Raw genomic sequence first — 20,039 nt, 5'->3', positions numbered from 1 at the left:
CATTTCGCATGTGCATTTGTCAGACGGCGGGCAGGATGCATGTCCCAATTTCTATCGGAAGCAAAAAATTCAAAGAGATTCATATTTTTTAATAATTTATATTCTATTAATCTAAAAAAAATCCAAAAAATAGTGTAAATTTTTTTTTTATTTGAAAAAAAAAAGTGGTTTTTGACCAAAAAAATTTTACTTTATGTTGTTTAAAAATATGTTCGAACTTGACTTTTCTTAGTTTGTTTAGCTTAAATAGAAGATAATTTAATGCCAAAGATAATAAACTTTAATAAATAAATAATAATAATAAATAAATTTCATACGTTTAGTTTTTTTCTATCCTGACCGAGAAATCACGCGTCTGCCAATCGCTCATATTGTACATATATCTGCTAGACGCTCGGTCACTATTTTCCTTATAGCTTCGAAAATATTTCAAATTCTCATCTAAAACTTTGAGGACATATTCTTAGATTATTTTTAAAGAGATTTAAGCAAAAAAATCGTTTTTTGAAGCTTCTAAATCAGGCTCCCCCCCCTTAACACCCTCTCCCTAAGATCCCGGTAGAGATTGTCACCGATCCCACCTCTCGTTCCTTCACTGACGAAAGCTAATGGATTATAGTTGCCGATATACTTGAACGGAATATTATAAGAGGATTCTGCTTTGCGGAAGGTATTATGGCCAGTGTATGAATAAAAAAACGCCGAAGACGACTGAGTTTAAATATTTAAAAAGCACCGTTTAAATCTGTGACAGAAATCGTAAAATGACAAATAACAAATAATAACGTTCATTGAAATTTAAAATCGCTAATTACTTAGGAGAGTAATTAAGATGTTGCTACAAAGTACAATAGTATTGTTCACCTAACGGTTGTATGTAGAAATTGAAATATCGTAGATGCCTGTAAACTGGCGCGCTGTTTTTAACTCGGCTATAATCGCGTAAGCGGTGTCTACGCCAGTTAAGAAGAAGAAGATGCCTGTAATCGGACCACTGTCACGCTCACAAAACGCCCTTAAATGAAAGCTTATAAAGGGTGACAATTAAGTACTTAATTAAGATATGTAGGTGTATTAGCAAGGGTCACCTGTGGGTTAAAGATTTTGAAAATATGGGCGTGCCATACTTAGCACCAAATTAAAATATAAAACTCTAATTTGGCACAGGGGATTGCAGTAGCAAGGGACACCTAGGGACTGTAAACTTTGAAGAAAGACATGAAAATGAATGAAATCGAATCATAACATCGAATTTTAACATTCCTATCTGACGGTGTAAAAAATTCTGTGCAAGTCTCTAACCGAAACCGAATATTTGGGCCCCAGTAGTTATAGTTGACTTTTTTAAGAAAAAATCCGTCAATGTGTGAGATATACTATAATTAAATTTCAGAGAAAATTTTTTCTAATAGTATGTACGTTTGTCAAAAATGGGTTGAATCAGATCAATTCTTTCTTTAGCCTTCTATTAGTTCGGTTACACTTGAACTTAGTTCTTCCTTACTTGTTAATATATGCAATACCTATTTTTTTATGTATGAGCTGTATGAGATATACATACGACGCCATTGACAGACTTCAGTGAATTAAGAGACAGCGCCTACGCTGGCTTGATCATGGCGTGCGAATGAACGAAAACACTCCAACTCTGAAAGTATTCGACGTAGTACCCGCCGAGGGAAACAAAGGAAGATCTTCACTCCGTTGAAAAGACCAGGTGGAGAAGGACCTGGCTTCACTGGAATCACCAATTGGCACCATGCAACGAAAGGGAAAGACGTCTGGCACGCTGTTGTAAACTCGGCTACAATCGCGTAATCGGTGTCTACGCCGATCAAGAAGAAGATATGTATGTACCTACTACATAAATTACTCAACAAGGGAAGAGTATTCCTTATCCGCTCTGGAACAAACGGTGTCAGGTCAGACCGCTGCCCAAAAAAGGAAAGCATTAGTAGATTAGAATAATTTAAAAAATTTGTAGAGTTGGAAACCAGAAAGTCTTATAAAATAAATAAAACACTTAAATTTGGTCAAAATGGGTTGGTTTTTGTTGTGCAGATGATGCAAACGTCATTAAACGGAAGCCTATAAAGTGCCATAACTAAGCACTAAATTAAGATATACAGGGGTGTTGTGGAATCCAATTCTAATTTTCAATGGTGTCATAAGATCTGTTTGGATTTTCGTCTTTTCAAACATACGCAAAACCAATATTCGAATCAGGGGCCCTATTCTGTATATCGATTCGTAAATGTATTCTATTCGAAACTCGGATGTACTGTATAATTATGCGAAAGATGTACCACCTCGCGCCAGAATAAATACGTACAATTTTTATTTTTGTTTTCTACAACTCAAAAGCTAACGAATATTTTATTCGGAAATTGGCTTGAAAATCCGAATTCAAGTAAATTTTTTTCGAATCGAGTTACAGAATAGGCCCCCAGCTGTGTACTAATGTGGCAAATCTTGTGAAAGCAATTCTAATAAAATTTACAATGAGTTCGGAAATTTTAACTTTTCTTTTATTAGAAGAAGAAAATAAAAGAAAAAAGGAAAATATTAAGAGATCACAGTAACAGCAGAGATAAAGAGATGTCCAACACCTCTCTCACTGGAAGAGAGAGAACGATTGCTAAACGTCAAAACCTCCTGAACTTTGACAGTTGATCGAGTTCAGGAGGTTTTGACGTTTAGATATTGGAAACGAGCGATGGCCAGATTGAAATCTTACCAAAAAAACGGAGGGATTTGTTGCATCGTTCAAGACCACTTATAAAAAATGTAAGACAATTAAAATTAAATAAATTTTTTAAATTTAAAGGTATTTGAAAAACGCTGTGTAATTTGACGCATCATAGTATTATTTTCAATGGAAAATGATTAAAAACATTTAATGATTGAGAGCTAACAAGCTTAAATCCTATTATTGTGTATTGAAAGGTCAAAAATCAATTGTTCTAATATACTATAAAAATATTTAAATAGTTTCTCCATATAATAAATAACCACTATATAGTAATTTTTATTAGTACTAAATGATGGGGGTTTTGATTTAAATGCCCAAAAATTATTATTTTGTTCAATCTGGCCATAATGGAAAATGTTATAAAAACGCTTATTTTGAAGCGCTCTCACACTGGAATAGTTGGGCATCCCTTTATTCCTGGTAACAGCGTGATCAGCGAAAAACGCTACTCCCTTCCTCAGTTGCCTTCCTTAGCGAGCAAAATGTGTCAAAAGTTGAGCACGTGGTAAAAACGCAGAAATCCACCATATTTTTTTGTTTTCATTTGAACAATGTTGCCATTGCTCAGTACGCTTATATAGTTTTGTACACATCTATGTATGTTTTCAAATACAATTTTTCATAATATAAAATAACAAAACTAAAAACAAACTATTAAAAATAGTTTATATATGTATAAATAATAGCATTCGACTCTGATTTTGAGTAAGTTTAAGAAAATTTCAAACATATTGAAGACAATCTTTATAATTACTACAGTATATCGAGACTGCCAGCCCTGCGTTGTGAGAGAGCAATCAGATGACACGTTTCCACGGCAAAAATCCAAATGCGGTGACGGTGGATTCCTACAGCATCCTACGGCAAAGCGGAAGGGAGAGGCAGTGTTGACTGATCACTTACATCTTCTTCATCTTTACTGGCGTAGACACAGCTTACGCGATTATAGCCGAGCCGAGCCGACAGCGCGCCAGTCGTTTCTTCTCTTCGCTACGTGGCGCCAATTGGATATTCCAAGCGAAGCCAGGTCCTTCCAACGGAGTGAAGGTCTTCCTCTTCCTCTGCTTCCCGCGACGGGTACTGCGTCGAATACTTTCAGAGCTGGAGTGTTTTCATCCATCCGTACAACATGACCTAGCCAGGGTAGCCGCTGTCTTTTAATTCGCTGAACTATATCAATGTCGTCGTATATCTCGTACAGCTCATCATTCCATCGAATGCGATATTCGCCGTTGCCAACGCGCAAAGAACCATAAATCTTTCGCAGAACCTTTCTCTCGAAAACTCGTAACGTCGACTCATCGGTTATTGTCTTCGTCCAAGCCTCTGCACCATATAACGGGTGATTTTTTTGAGGTTAGGATTTTCATGCATTAGTATTTGACAGATCACGTGGGATTTCAGACATGGTGTCAAAGAGAAAGATGCTCAGTATGCTTTGACATTTCATCATGAATAGACTTACTAACGAGCAACGCTTGCAAATCATTGAATTTTATTACCAAAATCAGTGTTCGGTTCGAAATGTGTTTCGCGCTTTACGTCCGACAAATTTTGTTCAGCGATGAGGCTCATTTCTGGTTGAATGGCTACGTAAATAAGCAAAATTGCCGCATTTGGGGTGAAGAGCAACCAGAAGCCGTTCAAGAACTGCCCATGCATCCCGAAAAATGCACTGTTTGGTGTGGTTTGTACGCTGGTGGAATCATTGGACCGTATTTTTTCAAAGATGCTGTTGGACGCAACGTTACGGTGAATGGCGATCGCTATCGTTCGATGCTAACAAACTTTTTGTTGCCAAAAATGGAAGAACTGAACTTGGTTGACATGTGGTTTCAACAAGATGGCGCTACATGCCACACAGCTCGCGATTCTATGGCCATTTTGAGGGAAAACTTCGGACAACAATTCATCTCAAGAAATGGACCCGTAAGTTGGCCACCAAGATCATGCGATTTAACGCCTTTAGACTATTTTTTGTGGGGCTACGTCAAGTCTAAAGTCTACAGAAATAAGCCAGCAACTATTCCAGCTTTAGAAGACAACATTTCCGAAGAAATTCGGGCTATTCCGGCCGAAATGCTCGAAAAAGTTGCCCAAAATTGGATTTTCCGAATGGATCACCTAAGACGCAGCCGCGGTCAACATTTAAATGAAATTATCTTCAAAAAGTAAATGTCATGAACCAATCTAACGTTTCAAATAAAGAACCGATGAGATTTTGCAAATTTTATGCGTTTTTTTTTTAAAAAAAGTTATCAAGCTCTTAAAAAATCACCCTTTAGCAGGACGGGAATTATGAGCGACTTATAGAGTTTGGTTTTTGTTCGTCGAGAGAGGACTTTACTTTTCAATTGCCTACTCAGTCCGAAGTAGCACCTGTTGGCAAGAGTAATCCTGCGTTGGATTTCCAGGCTGACATTGTTGGTGGTATTAATACTGGTTCCTAAATAGACGAAATTATCTACAACTTCAAAGTGATGACTGTCAACAGTGACGTGAGAGCCAAGTCGCGAGTGCGACGACTGTTTGTTTGATGACAGGAGATATTTCGTCTTACCCTCGTTCACTGCCAGACCCATTTGCTTTGCTTCCTTGTCCAGCCTGGAGAAAGCAGAACTAACGTCGCGGGTGTTGAGGCCAATGATATCAATATCATCGGCACACTCCAGCAGCTGTACACTCCGTATTAGTTTTGCGGGGATACCAAATTCAGACATCGCGGCATAAAAGCAGCTCCTTTTCGTGTCGAAAGCAGCTTTGAAATTGACGAAGAGGTGGTGTCTGTCGATTCTCCTTTCACGGGTCTTTTCCAAGATTTGGCGCATGGTGAATATCTGGACGGTTGTTGATTTTCCGGGTCTAAAGCCACACGGATAAGGTCCAATCAGTTTGTTGGCGGTGGGCTTTAATCTTTCACACAATATGCTCGATAGAACCTTATATGCGATGTTGAGGAGGCTTATCCCACGGTAGTTGGAGCAGATTGTGGGGTCTCTTTTTTTACGGATTGGGCATAGCACACTTAAATTCCAATCGTTGGGCATGCTTTCGTCCGACCATATTTTACAAAGAAGTTGATGCATCTTCCTTATTAGTCATTCGCCGTCGTGTTTGAATAGCTCGGCCGGCAATCCGTCGGCCCCTGCCGCTTTGTTGTTCTTCAGGCGGGCAATTGCTATTCGAACTTCTTCATGGTCGGGTAATGAAACGTCTGCTTCATCGTCATCGATTGGGGAATCGGGTTCGCCTTCTCCCGGCGTTGTGCTATCACTGCCATTTAACAGGCTGGAGAAGTATTCCCACCATAATTTAAGTATGCTCTGGACATCGGTGACTAGATCACCTTTGGGGGTTCAACAAGATAATGCTCCGGTCTTGAAACCTTCTGTAAGCCCTCTCAACTCTCGGTATCTATCCCATCCCTCACGTGTTGTGGTCGATCGTAACGTTGCGAGGTAGGCAGCCTGTTTCCTCTCCGCTGCGAACGGCACTCCTCGTCGTACCAGCTGTTCTTTTGCACTTTCCGAAAACCAATGGTTTGAAATATCATCCCACAGTTCCCTTATACCGAGTTGTTGATGAGTGCTCTCGGAGAGCAGGAGTGCAAGCCGAGTAGAAAATCGTTCGGCTATCTGTTGTGATTGCAGCTTCTCGACGTCGAACCTTCCTTGTGTTTGTTGGCGTGCGGTTTTTGCTGCACAGAGGAGGGTGCGAATCTTGGCTGCAACAAGATAGTGGTCCGAGTCGACGTTAGGACCTCGGAACGCACGCACATCTAAAACACTGGAGACGTGTCTTCCGGCGATCACAACATGATCGATCTGGTTGGTGGTTTTTCGATCCGGAGACTACCAGGTAGCTTGATGAATCTTCTTATGCTGGAATCTAGTACTATAGATGACCATATTTCGGGCCCCGGCGAAGTCGATCAGCCTCAACCCATTTGGGGATGTTTCCTCGTGGAGGCTGAATTTACCGACCGTAGTGCCAAAAATGCCTTCTTTGCCCCCCCTTGCGTTAAAGTCGCCAAGCACGATTTTGACATCGTAACGGGGGCGTTTCTCATAAGTGCGCTCCAAGCACACATAAAAGGCATCTTTGGTCATATCGTCCTTCTCTTCCGTCGGGGCGTGGGCGCAAATCAGCGATATGTTGAAGAACCTCGCTTTGATGCGGATTGTGGCTAGACGTTCATTCACCGGAGTGAATAATAGTACTCGGCGACGGAGTCTCTCTCCCACCACGAATCCCACACCAAACTTGCGCTCCTTTATATGGCCACTGTAGTAAATGCTACAAGGACCTACTTGTCTCTGTCCTTGTCCCGTCCATCGCATTTCTTGGACGGCGGTGATGTCAGCCTTTATTTTCACGAGGACATCAACCAGCTGGGCAGCGGCACCTTCCTAATTAAGGGACCAGACATTCCAGGTGCATGCACTCAAATCATAGTCCTTAATTCGTTTGCCATGGTCGTCATAAAAAGGGGGGTCTCTCATCTGAGGCTGTTGGTGGTTTTCCATTGGGGGTATTTTTTTTACGTGGCGGATCCCAAACCCAGCTCACAAACCTATGCAGGGGAAATCACTTACATAGCCATGGATAAAATGATACGAAACTCTCTCATTGGCTCTCATGTTTCTCTCAAACGCTTTCCCTGATCATTTGACAGCGATGGAGATCAGGGAATTTCGAACAGTTGATATGAGAAAAGGCGGAATGCCATAAATAAACCGCTAAAATTAACTGACAAAATCAGTGTAAAATGAAATTTCATTGAACTGTTTTGATAAAATAAATGTTTATGAAAATTAATTAATAATTTTGCATTTTAGCATTTATATATGCATTTTTAAAGTGTTTAATTTAGTATTTTGTATAATTTATCGAAAATGCCAAAAATCAAGAAATGAGTGGTCGAAATGCATATATATCTAATACTAGCTGACCCCGCACCCGTTGCCCTGCGTGAAATTGTGTATTTTGAAATGAAAAGAAAGTTAAATTTATCAATTCATTTTTTTGTTTTTTTTTCAATGTAACTCAGCTTTATAAACAACATTTTTTGATTTCTGTTCCGGTGTACAGAAAAGATGGTTTTCCAACTCGTGAGCACGCCACGGCCGTGTGAAAAACATAGCATTTCCAAATTTATGCCTCACACTATGCGACTATCTTTAGGTCCTGTTGATTGACATCTCAAATGCAATTTTCACTGGAAACGGAATACGTTTGAACTTAAATGAGAAATCGTTAGACCTCAAAGGAATTCGTAGAATCAAGCATTCTCCCCCTTGTATTCGATAGGTGCGTCACAATCAATCGGGTTCCATAACACACTTTCGGCGCATGAAGATTGCGAAACATTATAACGACGGATCCTATTTTGAGAGACAAATGATGCGGTGGCATACCAAGCCTGTCCAAAGAATTTAGAAATACCACTGGATAATTCACGGCGTCGTCTTCATTATCAATCGATCGACGATCGATCGATTTGTATGAGCGCAAGTCTCTCGGAATTTGACTTTGAATCTTCCAGTTTAAGTCAACAACATCGGTATTTTTGGCAGCTAACATTGCGCGTGCACTTAACTAATCGTAGTTACGATAATATGGCCAATGTCCGAACATTTGTGATGAGTTCATCTTTCGTGAATTGATAAAGGGAAGATGGAATTGATACCGAACCACCGGAAGTATCAACCGAAATTGTACCATTTCCAATTTTTAGCGAAGACGATGTAAAATGTCTTTGGCAATGTCGATGTTTATATCGAAAAGTATGTCAACTTCATTTTCATTCCAGTGATTAACGTGTTCCAGCAATTGTAATTGCTGGCTTACTTCTCCAAAACTTACACACATCGAACCATTCACAGTAAGCAATGACTCAAATAAAGTTGAACCGCGTACATTAATCAATAGCAACCAAAGGTAGAAACAATCGTCGTTTTTCGGGTGGATTGTGTAAATTCGTCCTAATGCATTAGTTGATAAGACACCTGGATGTCAATCTACTGGTTGGCCTTACTTTCTGCGTAACTATTTCTTCGACGATGCATTCCATGTATAATATCAAGGTATTTCCGAATAGAGCAATGTTCTCGCAAACGGATCACTGATGAAAGTTGAGAAAAAACTCGTCAATATTAACTTTGTTGCTGGCGATGATTCCACTGGCTATACTGCATTCTCTGGGGTGAAATACACTTTACATCTTTAAATTAACTGCGAGACGCACAACAGTCGGAAAACGTTCAAGAATTGCAAAAGTAAATATCCAACAAAGCGCTTTATTGCCATGCTGCTTCCTTTGGTGACGTACTTACAAGTGTATTTTATCGATTTCACCAAACTGCAATACTAAAATTGATATGAGTTTTGAATATGAATTAGACAATAGTGCTGAATATAGTACGATCCATGTGTTGTCAACTTCGATATTCACTCTTCTAAGTTAAATGCTGAATGTTCTGTTTTCTGGTAAGCGACGCCGATAGAGTTGATATCCATCATTTCCAGTTTGTATTTCCGAAAGAAAAGCACGTGGATAGTGTTTCGTGCATTTACTGTCAGACATACAAACCGAAAAAGGGTTGTATGTAGTGTCCGCAAGGTTCATGAACCATATTGGTTCCCACCACTTCATATTATTCTGGATCTTTCTCTACATCAGGAATTTCCGGAGAAATGATTTCATCAATTTGATCTGGTGTAACCATCATCGAAAGAAGAATGTGTGTGTGCGGAAAACCTCTATTTTGCCCTCAACAGAGTACATTAGCATCCAACAGCACCACATGTACGTTGCTTCAAGATAAAGTCAATCAAACATCGTAACAGTTGTTTGAAAAGTCGTGCTGTGACATCGTGACGATCACTTGCTAATTTACCGCGATCCATAATTCCGCACGTATGTCACCGCATCTTGGAAGTACTTCTTGGCTTGCCTTGTGTTGGGCTGCCATATTTTGATGGATATTAGGGCGACCTCTTGGTGGCTTCGTAACAAATTTCAATCTACAATTGACCTCTTTGTGTGAAACACACGTAAAGTTTTTACTGAATAATTTTCAATAATTTTTCTTTTGAATAGCCGGAATAAAAAAGCAAGCGACCGAAATTGAACTATTCAAATAATTTACAAATAAAAATATTGAAAAACAAAACAAACAAAAATTTAAAAAAAATTGTATGGAAAAATGTTACTTTTTGGAATCATCCAATTTTCCGACTTTTCATGAAAAGTATAAGATATTTTTATTTCTAAACCTTCCTTGATCCACAACGAACAACCTCTGAAAATTTCATCAATATTGGTTCAGCCGTTCTCTTAGCGTTACTAACGAACAAACATTCATTCGTTTGTATGAGAAAAAGAAAAGGGCTCTTTTTAGTGGTTTTCCGGCAATTATTTGAATGTTTCTCTCCGTAAAAACCATCCTTGAGCCTCAACGAACGAAACAAGAATTATCAAATTTGGTTCAGTCGTATGAAAGTTATGAGCGTACATACAGTTTGGTCAACTTTTATATGGAAAAATGGAATTGTCGTCTTAATCTATCCTACTTACAATTTTTCCATATTTGCTCACCGTTTAGACCTACCCTGGACTACGACAAACATTTTAAAACCAAAATCAGCTCAATCGGACCAGCCGTTCTCGAGTTTTAATCAGACTAACGCACAACAATTCATTTTCATTTATATAAGTAGATATGTATATGTAAATATTACTTTAAGTTATAGTATATAAGTATATACATATATGTATTGAATACATTTCTCTTGAATATGTGATGTTTTTTATGAATTGTTTTATTTTCCTGTTTATTTATTATTTTAAATTGTTACATTAATTAAAAAAATATACTAGCATACAAATTGTGATATTTTTTATGAATTGTTTTTGTTTCTCATGTTTATTAATATAGCAGTGTGAAAATTGAAAAATACCCAAAAGATGATTATAAAATACTCAATCTAATATTTTCAGCAATGACTTCATTGGCAAATGTTATAACTATAAAATGTGAGTTTTGACAGCTCTCTCTCGAATCAAAGAGTTTCGTATCATCTTGTCCATGACATTTCGCTCCCATAAGACTTATCTTATCAGATAGGTCGTATCAGCTTATCAGCTGATAAGAGCCACGGGTTTACGTTTTCCGCTGTTTGCGCTCTAACCCACTTAATGTCCCAGGGAATCGGGGAATTATCGACTAAATAAATACGCATATCCTATGGTGTTAAATGTCATAGAGCCACATTTGGACCCCGGTTTCCCTTATAAAAATGAAGTCATTTAATTCGTAAAAAAAAATAAATAAATTTCTTAACTTAAAACAACTTTCTTACTTTAATCGTCTAACAGCACATCAAAATAACAACACAATATTCAAATTTATTAGCGATTATCTTCTTGCTGTATTTCTGATATCAAAATCGTTAAAATTGATTTCGATGACACCCAAAACCGATACAAACTCTGTTTCGAACATCAAATCAATAATATCTGAATTCATAACACTTACTACTTTTTATCGGCTTTAATTCTCATTACAACTATCAGATTCCACAACACCCCTGATAGGAATGTAGTTTGGCACAAGGGATAACAGGAGCAAGTCGATTTTAACCAAAATTTGGTATGTAGTATGCATCCCTTGACCTTTTTATCTTACGGTGTGAAAATGGGCGAAATCGATCTACTACCACACCTACTTCTCATATAACTCAATTTTAAATTCCATCTGATTCTTTCCTTTCGAGTGTACAAATCAAGAAGCAATTAACGTAACGGGATAAAACTTTGTACGAATAATGCCTTTAGAGTAAGCCACCTTATGGTCAAAAACTGTCCAAATCCAACAAAAAACTGTTACATCCCCTAGGTACCGAAGATTTGAACCACAGTAACTTTAGCTGACTTCACCAAAAAGTTGGTCGATTTATTAGATTTATAACTAACACGCTTTATGTACCTGAAGGAACTTCCCTGGTTTTAATCCATACATTTGCAAAAGTATCAAAAGTTCGATTACACCCGTGACACCATGACACTTATCCGCCACGAGCTCACAGAATTACGTTGTTGTTGTTGTTCTTCTAAACAAACTTTTTTATGTGTCACTTTTTGAATTCTTGAAGGTTCGAGTTGTCGAACTTTGTTATTGTTATAGCGGCAGAGAACACTTACCAATATTTTTGGAAACATGTTACAGACCTACTGCCATGTAAAAGAATTATGGTCTGTTCTCGTGAGTACGGCGATCTATCTGTTCGAAGATAAACATTTCAAACTTTCATACCGATTCGATTTACGATTTATTTTAACTCATTTAAATGAAACTGTATCCTGTACAAAACGTTACATAAGAGAACTCCTTTACTAATAATTCTGATAATTTCAGTTAAGACAAAAGTTAAAGCGATAACTGAACATGAAAATTAAAATTAAATTAATAAGCAATTCAATGACTGGAATATCCTAGGGTTAAAATGTCATTACCAACTCTCCTTATGATTGCCGTTCGCATATTTCGAGGAGCTATGCTCGTAATCATTGGCAGAACATGGACTAAGTGAAGGTTTTAGAGGTGTCGATGATTTGATATTTTCATCTAAGTCCCAATTTTCCTCCTCAGAGTCCGAGCAACGCGGCTGGAGTTTTACAGGCGATAACGATGAACGAGTTGGTGCAGCATTACATGCATAGGGCACCTTGAGGCCGCAGTGACGTCGAGGTGGTACCGATGGTAATGGAGCACGGTATGGTGAAGGTTTTGAACGACGTAAATACGGTTGCGGCATTTGTGGAGACTTATTCGTTGCGACCCGAGGCGAATCAATATAGCAGCTTATGAATGATGCAGACGGTTGAAATGTTGTAGGCGAGGCAGAAAAATTTGTCGCTGGAGAAGTAAAAGAGTGCATTTGTTGTTGTACTGTGACAGACTGTGGCTCCACCGGTTGTATGAAACTGTATGTGGCATTAACAACGGACGCACAACCGTATGATCGACCCCCATAACTTGACATATTTTTCTTTTCATAAATGACACCGTTAACATCAACGAAAAGTCCAAGGTTTTCCAAAATTTCCAACAACTCGCCGGCGCAATAAATTTTGAATATGTCGAAAACGGCATACGGATCACTCAAACGAATTTTTTGAAAATTATTGATAGCGCGCACCAATATCGAAATAGTTTGATTGATTTGTATTTTCATAGTAGACATAAGGGACTGATACCATGGGGAACGCTGCAAGCAACCGTACAGAAGCATATTGGGCGTTGGCTGAGATAAGTCTTGGTTATTTTGTTTTAAAAACGTGTCCGCATTGTAAACGCTGCTCGAACGTCGGGGATCGCTTTGAACAACTTTATTGATGCCACAAAATGTTGCTGAAGAATGCAAGGCACTGTTTTCCTGAAGAATAATTGAAATAAAGTATATAATATTTGCAATTATATATACAAATAACTGTACCTTTTTTAAAAACTTCAACAGTCTGGGATCCACGGTATTAGAACGCAATAACATATCTAAATTATCTGGTTTGTTTATGGAAATATTTGATACATCGATTTCCTTGACCTAGAAAGAAAGCAATGAGTTCACAATATCCTTTAACAAAAACTACACCTACCAAATAAACAATTCCTGTACAGTGACCATTGATTTCCAAAGCTGGTTTATAATCATTGGAGAAGAAATTTGGATTTATTGGACTCATAATGTCATTAGATATGGGTGACAAGGGTGTATTGGAAATTGTTACCACCGTGCCTGTGTCATAGGTACTAAATTTACCACTTTCATCGTTTGTCTTTGCGTCGAACTCAATTCGTCGCTTTGCTGAGATTATTGGTCCTTCAAAATTATCTACTTAAATAATTTATGTTAAAAAAATGGTTTCGGTTTGAAGTTCATACTTATGTATTAAGTCGTACCTTCGCACTGCGAACCATGTGATTCATTGCTTCCTTGATCATTAGCACTAGTGTCTAAATCATTAGTCAGCACTGGAACCTTTGAATGTTTGTCTTGAACGCAAACCTTTTCATTGTTAAATTTTATAGACTCATCCAATACAACACCACTATCGTCACACTTCACAATTTCGATTTTCTTTGACGTAAGTAGAGGAGACTCAAACGAAGGAATCTTTGACATAAGCTCAAATCTGTCTTCCAACACTTTAGATTGGCGTTCGTCGACGCATTCTTTCTTAACATCCGACACTCCGGAAATATGTACGTCTGCATTTTCTGATATATCTGAAAGGTATTCTCATATTTAGCAAATTGTTCCAATAGTTTTAGTAAATAATTTACCGAATTTTTCTTGGTCTACGTTACTTTTACCCTCCATTAAATTCATAACCTTCATATTACGTTTCTTTGCTTTTTTCTGGACCGGTGCCGACCTAGGTTTCTTAGCATCAGCTACATTGGCTACAGTTTTCACTTCGCTTTCATTGGAAAAAGTAAGATCAAGATTTGTCGTACTGTCTGCATCCACATTCAATTTCTGCTTCCTTAACGGAGTTGGTAATTTTCTGATCATAACTGTCGGTTGTAGATTTGGATTTGTTGGTGTCGCTGAAATAGGGGTGGAAAGACTTACTAGTTGTTTTCTGCCAATATTTTGCACCTAATGGTTGTTTCTATCACCTCAAAATAATCGAGATAGATATGGAGTTATACAAAATGCGTTCCAAAGTAAACATGGCTTAAAAAAAATATAACAAATGGTGTTTTTCATCAAAATCAATTTATTATATTCAAAATAGTCTCCTTCTGCTTCAATACAGCTTTTTGCACGGTACAAAAGCATATCCAACGAGTGTTTTAGCTCGTTGGCCGATATGACTTCCAGTATGCCGGTGCAAGCCTTTTGAGTGGCATCTACGTCTGCATTTTTTCGAAAAAAAAAAGAAGTCGCATGGTGTCATATCAGGTGAATACGGGGAGCAGTTAATGGTAAAAATTTGATTTTTAGTCAAATAATCGGTCACAAGCGTCGAATAGAATGTTGGATTCCGAGCAATTTTTGGTCGTCAGTCAATTTGTGCGGAATAAACCGTGCACACACCTTTCATAAGCCCAAATGTTCGGTCAAAATGCGATAAATCGATATTTTGGAGATGTTCAATTCCATTTCCATGAATTTCAATGATGATTTCGGCTGATTTTTGATGAATTCCCGCACAGTTTCGATGGAATTTCCGGTGATCACGGATTTTGATTGGCCCACATGTTTATCGACATTTATGTCCTCACGACCACTTAGAAAACGTTGAAACCACTCGTGCACTCTGCTACGGGATAGGCAATCATCATCATAAACTTGTTTCATAAATTGAAACGTTTCGGTAAAAGTTTTACCCTTTTTAAAACAAAATTTCATGTTGGCTCTTTGTTCGAAGCTCGTTTTCGCACCGATAACACAAACATACTGACTCTTAAACACAATAACTTTACTTCCAATCGATGATTGGACCTAGTCGACCGATTTCAACCAAATTCGGCACTTAACATTCTTTTGACACACCTACATATGTATTTTCCGCCTAGTTCTGAAATAACACAATTTAAAAATTTTTCTTTCACTTTGTAGCTATTAACACCATAACTGACATCTCACAGTGAGTGGCGTTCCAAACACCCCTCATCTTAGATCATGAGATATGTGAAACCAAAGTATTGTACTAAACTCCTAAACACAATAAAGACTCAGACAAACATTTCCTACATGATACTATTTTGCATGCCCCACCTACTCGGATCACTATGAAGCGGACCACAGAAAACATTTACTTCTACTGATTGTGTTTAAAGTTTACTTTGGAGTGTCTTACTAGTAGTTGTGACGTCTTCTTCGGTAACAGCTGATTTAACTGTATCCTTTTTATTACGTATATTATCCAATATCCTGTTCTCTTTTACATTCAATTCCGAAATAATTTCAGTTAACTCCGATCGTACTTCTTTTAGGGCAGCTCGTGATTGAGGCACTTTGACACTGCGAATTTGAGTAAAACATTCCTCAATAGCTTCTAAGCTGCGTTCTTCTTTAATATTTGATACGTTTTTATTCTACAAAAATTTTAATATTTAAATTTTCATTTAATCTAATATTATAATACGATAAAGTATGTATTACCTCATAAATAGTGGAGAGGCTTTCATCTATTACTAATGGTTTCTCATCATCATCGTCATTTGCGTCCAATTTGTCCAATTCCTCTGCTACAGCTTTTAATGGCTGCGCTTCTTTGGGAATTTTTTTGTCCCGCATTTCATTTTTTACTAAAGCTATAAGTAACTGGAATTGTTTGTTACTGAGTTTTAATTCAAGCAATTTCCCAAATGGTATACTCAACAATTGTTGAATACTTTTAACATTAAATTCAGATAATTTTTCTATCTGTTGTTCCCTCAAAAAACTTAAATCCTTTCGAAATTGGAAGATTAATGGCTTGGAATTTGTCTTCAATGGTATTTTAATTTCTGGAACTAAATTAACCTGATCCGTTGCAATTTTTGCATTGTCCTTCAGGCAATTTTTCATATCCACTATCACTGCAAAACAAATTAACACAAAACTTAAAATTTACACTTAAAATTATTTATTTACATAATAAAAAATAACTAGTTTCGAATTTGCGATCGATGTTGATAGTAAATGGTAAACCAAATATAGAATTACTTTCATTGACATTATTAAATATGTATTTTCAAGAAATTTTTCTGAAATCGGGCCTAAAAATACTCTACTTACAATATTATATAAGTTATTTTAATGTCAAATGATATTTGGTATTAAATTCATAAAATTAGCCCTTACACTGCTTTAACAGTAATACAAGCGTATGTACATACTATACTTATACCATGTCAATTCTCATGGTACGTTTTTCTTTTTTCCAGATTATTTTTTTTAATTTGTCCTAATAGTGAGTTTTCTAAGAAAATCTGATCTGTTTTTGGATAGGAAAAGCCTCTACTTCCAAAACAACCATTTTAATCATTACTTTTAAAAATTTAATTAATAGTTATTATTAAAATATTAATTATCTATGCCATAAATTGCTTACCTTCTTTATTTTCTGTTGTACTCTCACATACAACCCCAAAAGAAACACCCATAGGACTGAATAATGCAGAAGTTGTTGATATTTTTCTCGAGTGGGACGTTGCAACACCTCCAGGGGTTTTTAACGATATTCCACCGCTTTGTTCAACGGACATTGTCACAATTACGCCTCTACTACGTTGTAATTGGCTATTCACGTCTACTTTAGTTGGACGTTTTTTGCATATTTGTGCAGTTTTCCGGGCCCTCAATTTTTCCACAATTCCGCCACCTACGACTTTATCGATTTTTGAACTCGCAGGCATTGTTTAGGTTCAAACTCTTCAAATATATTTAATAAACCCACGTAATTAATAATCCGGACAATTGTAAAACGACGCCAATTTATCCCAAAACGTAACGGTGCTTTTGCAAAAATATTTAGGAATTAAAAATGCCAATCGATAATTTTATTTTTGGGATATTAATCGAAATTCCACAAGTGCCTCAAAGTCTCCGAATAGCATACAACTCATTAAAAAGGCCATATACAACATAAATGTACAAACATATGCATCCTGATTATGAACAATAGCTGTAGGTATATGGAATAGCATTTGTCTTGTTGTAGACATCTGGCGCCACACTGTCTGCTCGTCTAGTTAAACAATTGCTGAGTCTGGCGCCGCGACTGTCTGCTTGCGTCTGGCGCCGTATAGCCGTATGTTCTGGTAATTTCCAGACGCGATATTCTAGAAGGACACGTCGGCATCAGCGAGAAGTGCGTGGCTATAGCCGTATGTTCTGGTAATTTCCAGACGCGATATTCTAGAAGGACACGTCGGCATCAGCGAGAAGTGCGTGGCTATATAAGCCGTGGCAGCGCCAACGTAATCAGTCAGTGCTAAGAGTAAACAGCTATAGTGTAGACGAGTTGTGAAATAAAGAGTTGTTGAATTAAATTAAACAGTGTTGATTTTATTTGTCAATCCAGAGATACGAACCTAACAAAGTAAACTAGCAAGAGTAAATTCGTAACAATTGGTGTCAGAAGTGGGATTGTCAAATAATCCAAATTCAAGATGGTTAAATTCGGAGAATTGAGAATTCAGCAATTAAAAAAAAAACTGGAGGAGCGTAATTTGCCGATAAGCGGGCAAAAGGCGGATCTGCAGGCACGATTACGTGAAGCAATGGAAGCGGATGGAATTAATGTGGACGAGTTCGAATTTAATGGGCCAGAAACTTCTACAAAGGTAGAAGAAAAAGTAGAAGAACAACGAACATCATCAAGTGCAGACATGAACATGCTGTTAGTGGCTTTTAAGCAAATAATAGCTGAAAATATATCACAAATAACAGAAAATGCAGTGCAAACAGAAAATCGTCTGGCACAGCAAATAGCCGAGAATGTAGTGCAAACAGAAAATCGTCTGGCACAGCAAATAACGCAAATAGCTGAAAATACATCACAGTTAGAGTCTCGCCTTACACAACAAATGACTGAAAATAATACGCAGTTAGAAAAGCGTTTGGCACAACAGATTACAGAAAATAATACACAAGTGCAAGAGAAATTTTCAAAATTTGAAGACGAATTAAGCACTTTAAAAAACGACGAAGAAAATTTAAAATCAGAAGTTCTTCAGTTAAGTAATCGTGTGCGAGAACTGCAACTACATGGCCCTGCACCATCAATAAATAATCAAAGATTGAAGGCACCCACATTCGATGGAAGTATTCCATTTCAAATTTTCAAACTTCAGTTTGAAAAGACAGCAATGGCCAATAACTGGAATGCAGCGGACAAAGTGGCGTCCTTGTTTGTATCATTGAAAGGGCCTGCGGCAGAAATCCTTCAGACTATTCCAGACTGTGAACGGGACAACTATGAGGCATTGATGAGTGCGATAGAAAGACGATATGGTAGTGAGCACCGGAAACAAATATACCAGATCGAACTGCAAAATAGGGGTCAGAAAATGAACGAGTCATTGCAAGAGTTCGCAACTGAAATAGAACGACTGGCTCATTTGGCAAATGCAGATGCACCTGTGGATTACATTGAGAGGGTAAAAATTCAATGTTTCATAAATGGAATTCGTGATGTGGACACCAAACGCGCCACATATGCATTGCCAAAAAGAACGTTTGCTGAAACGGTTTCGCACGCCCTCACACAGGAAACAGCTTCCCTACTAAGTAAACCAGCACACAAAGTACAAAGGGTTGAAATGGAACAACCGGCGCTGATGGAAGAAATATTGAAGACTCTGAAGACAATTGCTGCACAGCGAGTAAATACAACAGGCAGATGTTTCAACTGTAGAAAAGCGGGTCACTTTGCCCGAAATTGCAAGATAAAAGTAAACCCATCAAAACGGAACCAACCAACAGAACACCGAAAGAGGATTCACCACAAAAATGCGGATGCATTATCGCGTCGCCCTTGTCCACCGGAATGTAAACATTGCTCCAAATCAGAAGGAAAAGAAGGTATAATCGACGTGCGATTACTGAATATAGAACCTGAAGATGATTGGACTCCTCACCGCATCAGAATCAATCAGCTGGAGGACCCTGATCTTGCAAAGCTGATAATAGCCAAAGAAAATGGGGTACGACCACCAAAGGAACAAATAAGTAGCGAGAGTCCAACGGCAAAAGCATATTGGGCCCAATGGAACAGCATAAACCTCGTTAATGGATACCTTCATCGTACCTGGGAAAGCGAAGATGGCAAACATTCTCGTCTGCTGATCATAGTACCGAAGTCCATGATCCCAAAAGTATTGAAAGAATATCACAATGGACCTAGTGGAGGGCACCTTGGAATAACAAAAACTATAGAGAAGATTAAACAACGGTTCTACTGGATCGGTTGTCGAGATTCCATAGCAGAATGGATAAGTAATTGCGTAGAGTGCATGGCAGCTAAAGGTCCTAAAGCCAAAAGTCGCGGTAGGCTACAACAGTACAACGTGGGATCACCATTTGAACGAGTCGCAATGGATATTGCAGGTCCGTTCCCAACCAGTACGGCCGGAAACAAATATCTACTGGTTGTCATGGACTATTTCAGTAAATGGCCAGAAGTATATGCCTTACCAAACCAGGAAGCGAAGACAGTAGCCGAAGCGTTTGTAGAAAATTGGATAACAAGGTTCGGAGTGCCCGTCGAATTACACTCAGATCA

The 20,039-nt window shown here is 37.9% G+C and overlaps 1 protein-coding gene across 1 annotated transcript; it reads right to left on the bottom strand.

The window, feature by feature from the left end:
* Positions 1-12,072: 12,072 nt before the first annotated feature.
* LOC105226611 (uncharacterized) lies at positions 12,073-17,380 on the bottom strand. The gene is made up of 8 exons (XM_011205578.4): positions 16,866-17,380; positions 15,932-16,350; positions 15,627-15,864; positions 14,101-14,367; positions 13,717-14,043; positions 13,413-13,648; positions 13,253-13,360; positions 12,073-13,192 (listed from the first exon to the last, which is right to left on the bottom strand). Exons 1-8 carry the CDS (start codon positions 17,167-17,169, stop codon positions 12,266-12,268), a joined length of 2,826 nt encoding a protein of 941 aa, XP_011203880.2. The 5' UTR covers positions 17,170-17,380; the 3' UTR covers positions 12,073-12,265.
* Positions 17,381-20,039: the final 2,659 nt, after the last annotated feature.

Source organism: Bactrocera dorsalis, chromosome 2 (assembly GCF_023373825.1).
Source record: "Bactrocera dorsalis isolate Fly_Bdor chromosome 2, ASM2337382v1, whole genome shotgun sequence".
NCBI lineage: Eukaryota > Metazoa > Arthropoda > Insecta > Diptera > Tephritidae > Bactrocera > Bactrocera dorsalis.
The sequence above is the reverse complement of the archived record's forward strand: the minus strand, read 5'-3'. Positions and strand labels throughout refer to the sequence as shown.

Excerpts from the sequence above, each read along its gene's own strand:
- LOC105226611 (XM_011205578.4), bottom strand. The coding sequence starts at position 17,169 with ATGCCTGCGAGTTCAAAAATCGATAAAGTCGTAGGTGGCGGAATTGTG. Across the intron at positions 15,865-15,931 it reads GCCTCTCCACTATTTATGAG|AATAAAAACGTATCAAATAT; the intron begins GTAATACATACT and ends AAATTTTTGTAG. Across the intron at positions 14,368-15,626 it reads AGAAGACGTCACAACTACTA|CGACACCAACAAATCCAAAT; the intron begins GTAAGACACTCC and ends CCCCTATTTCAG.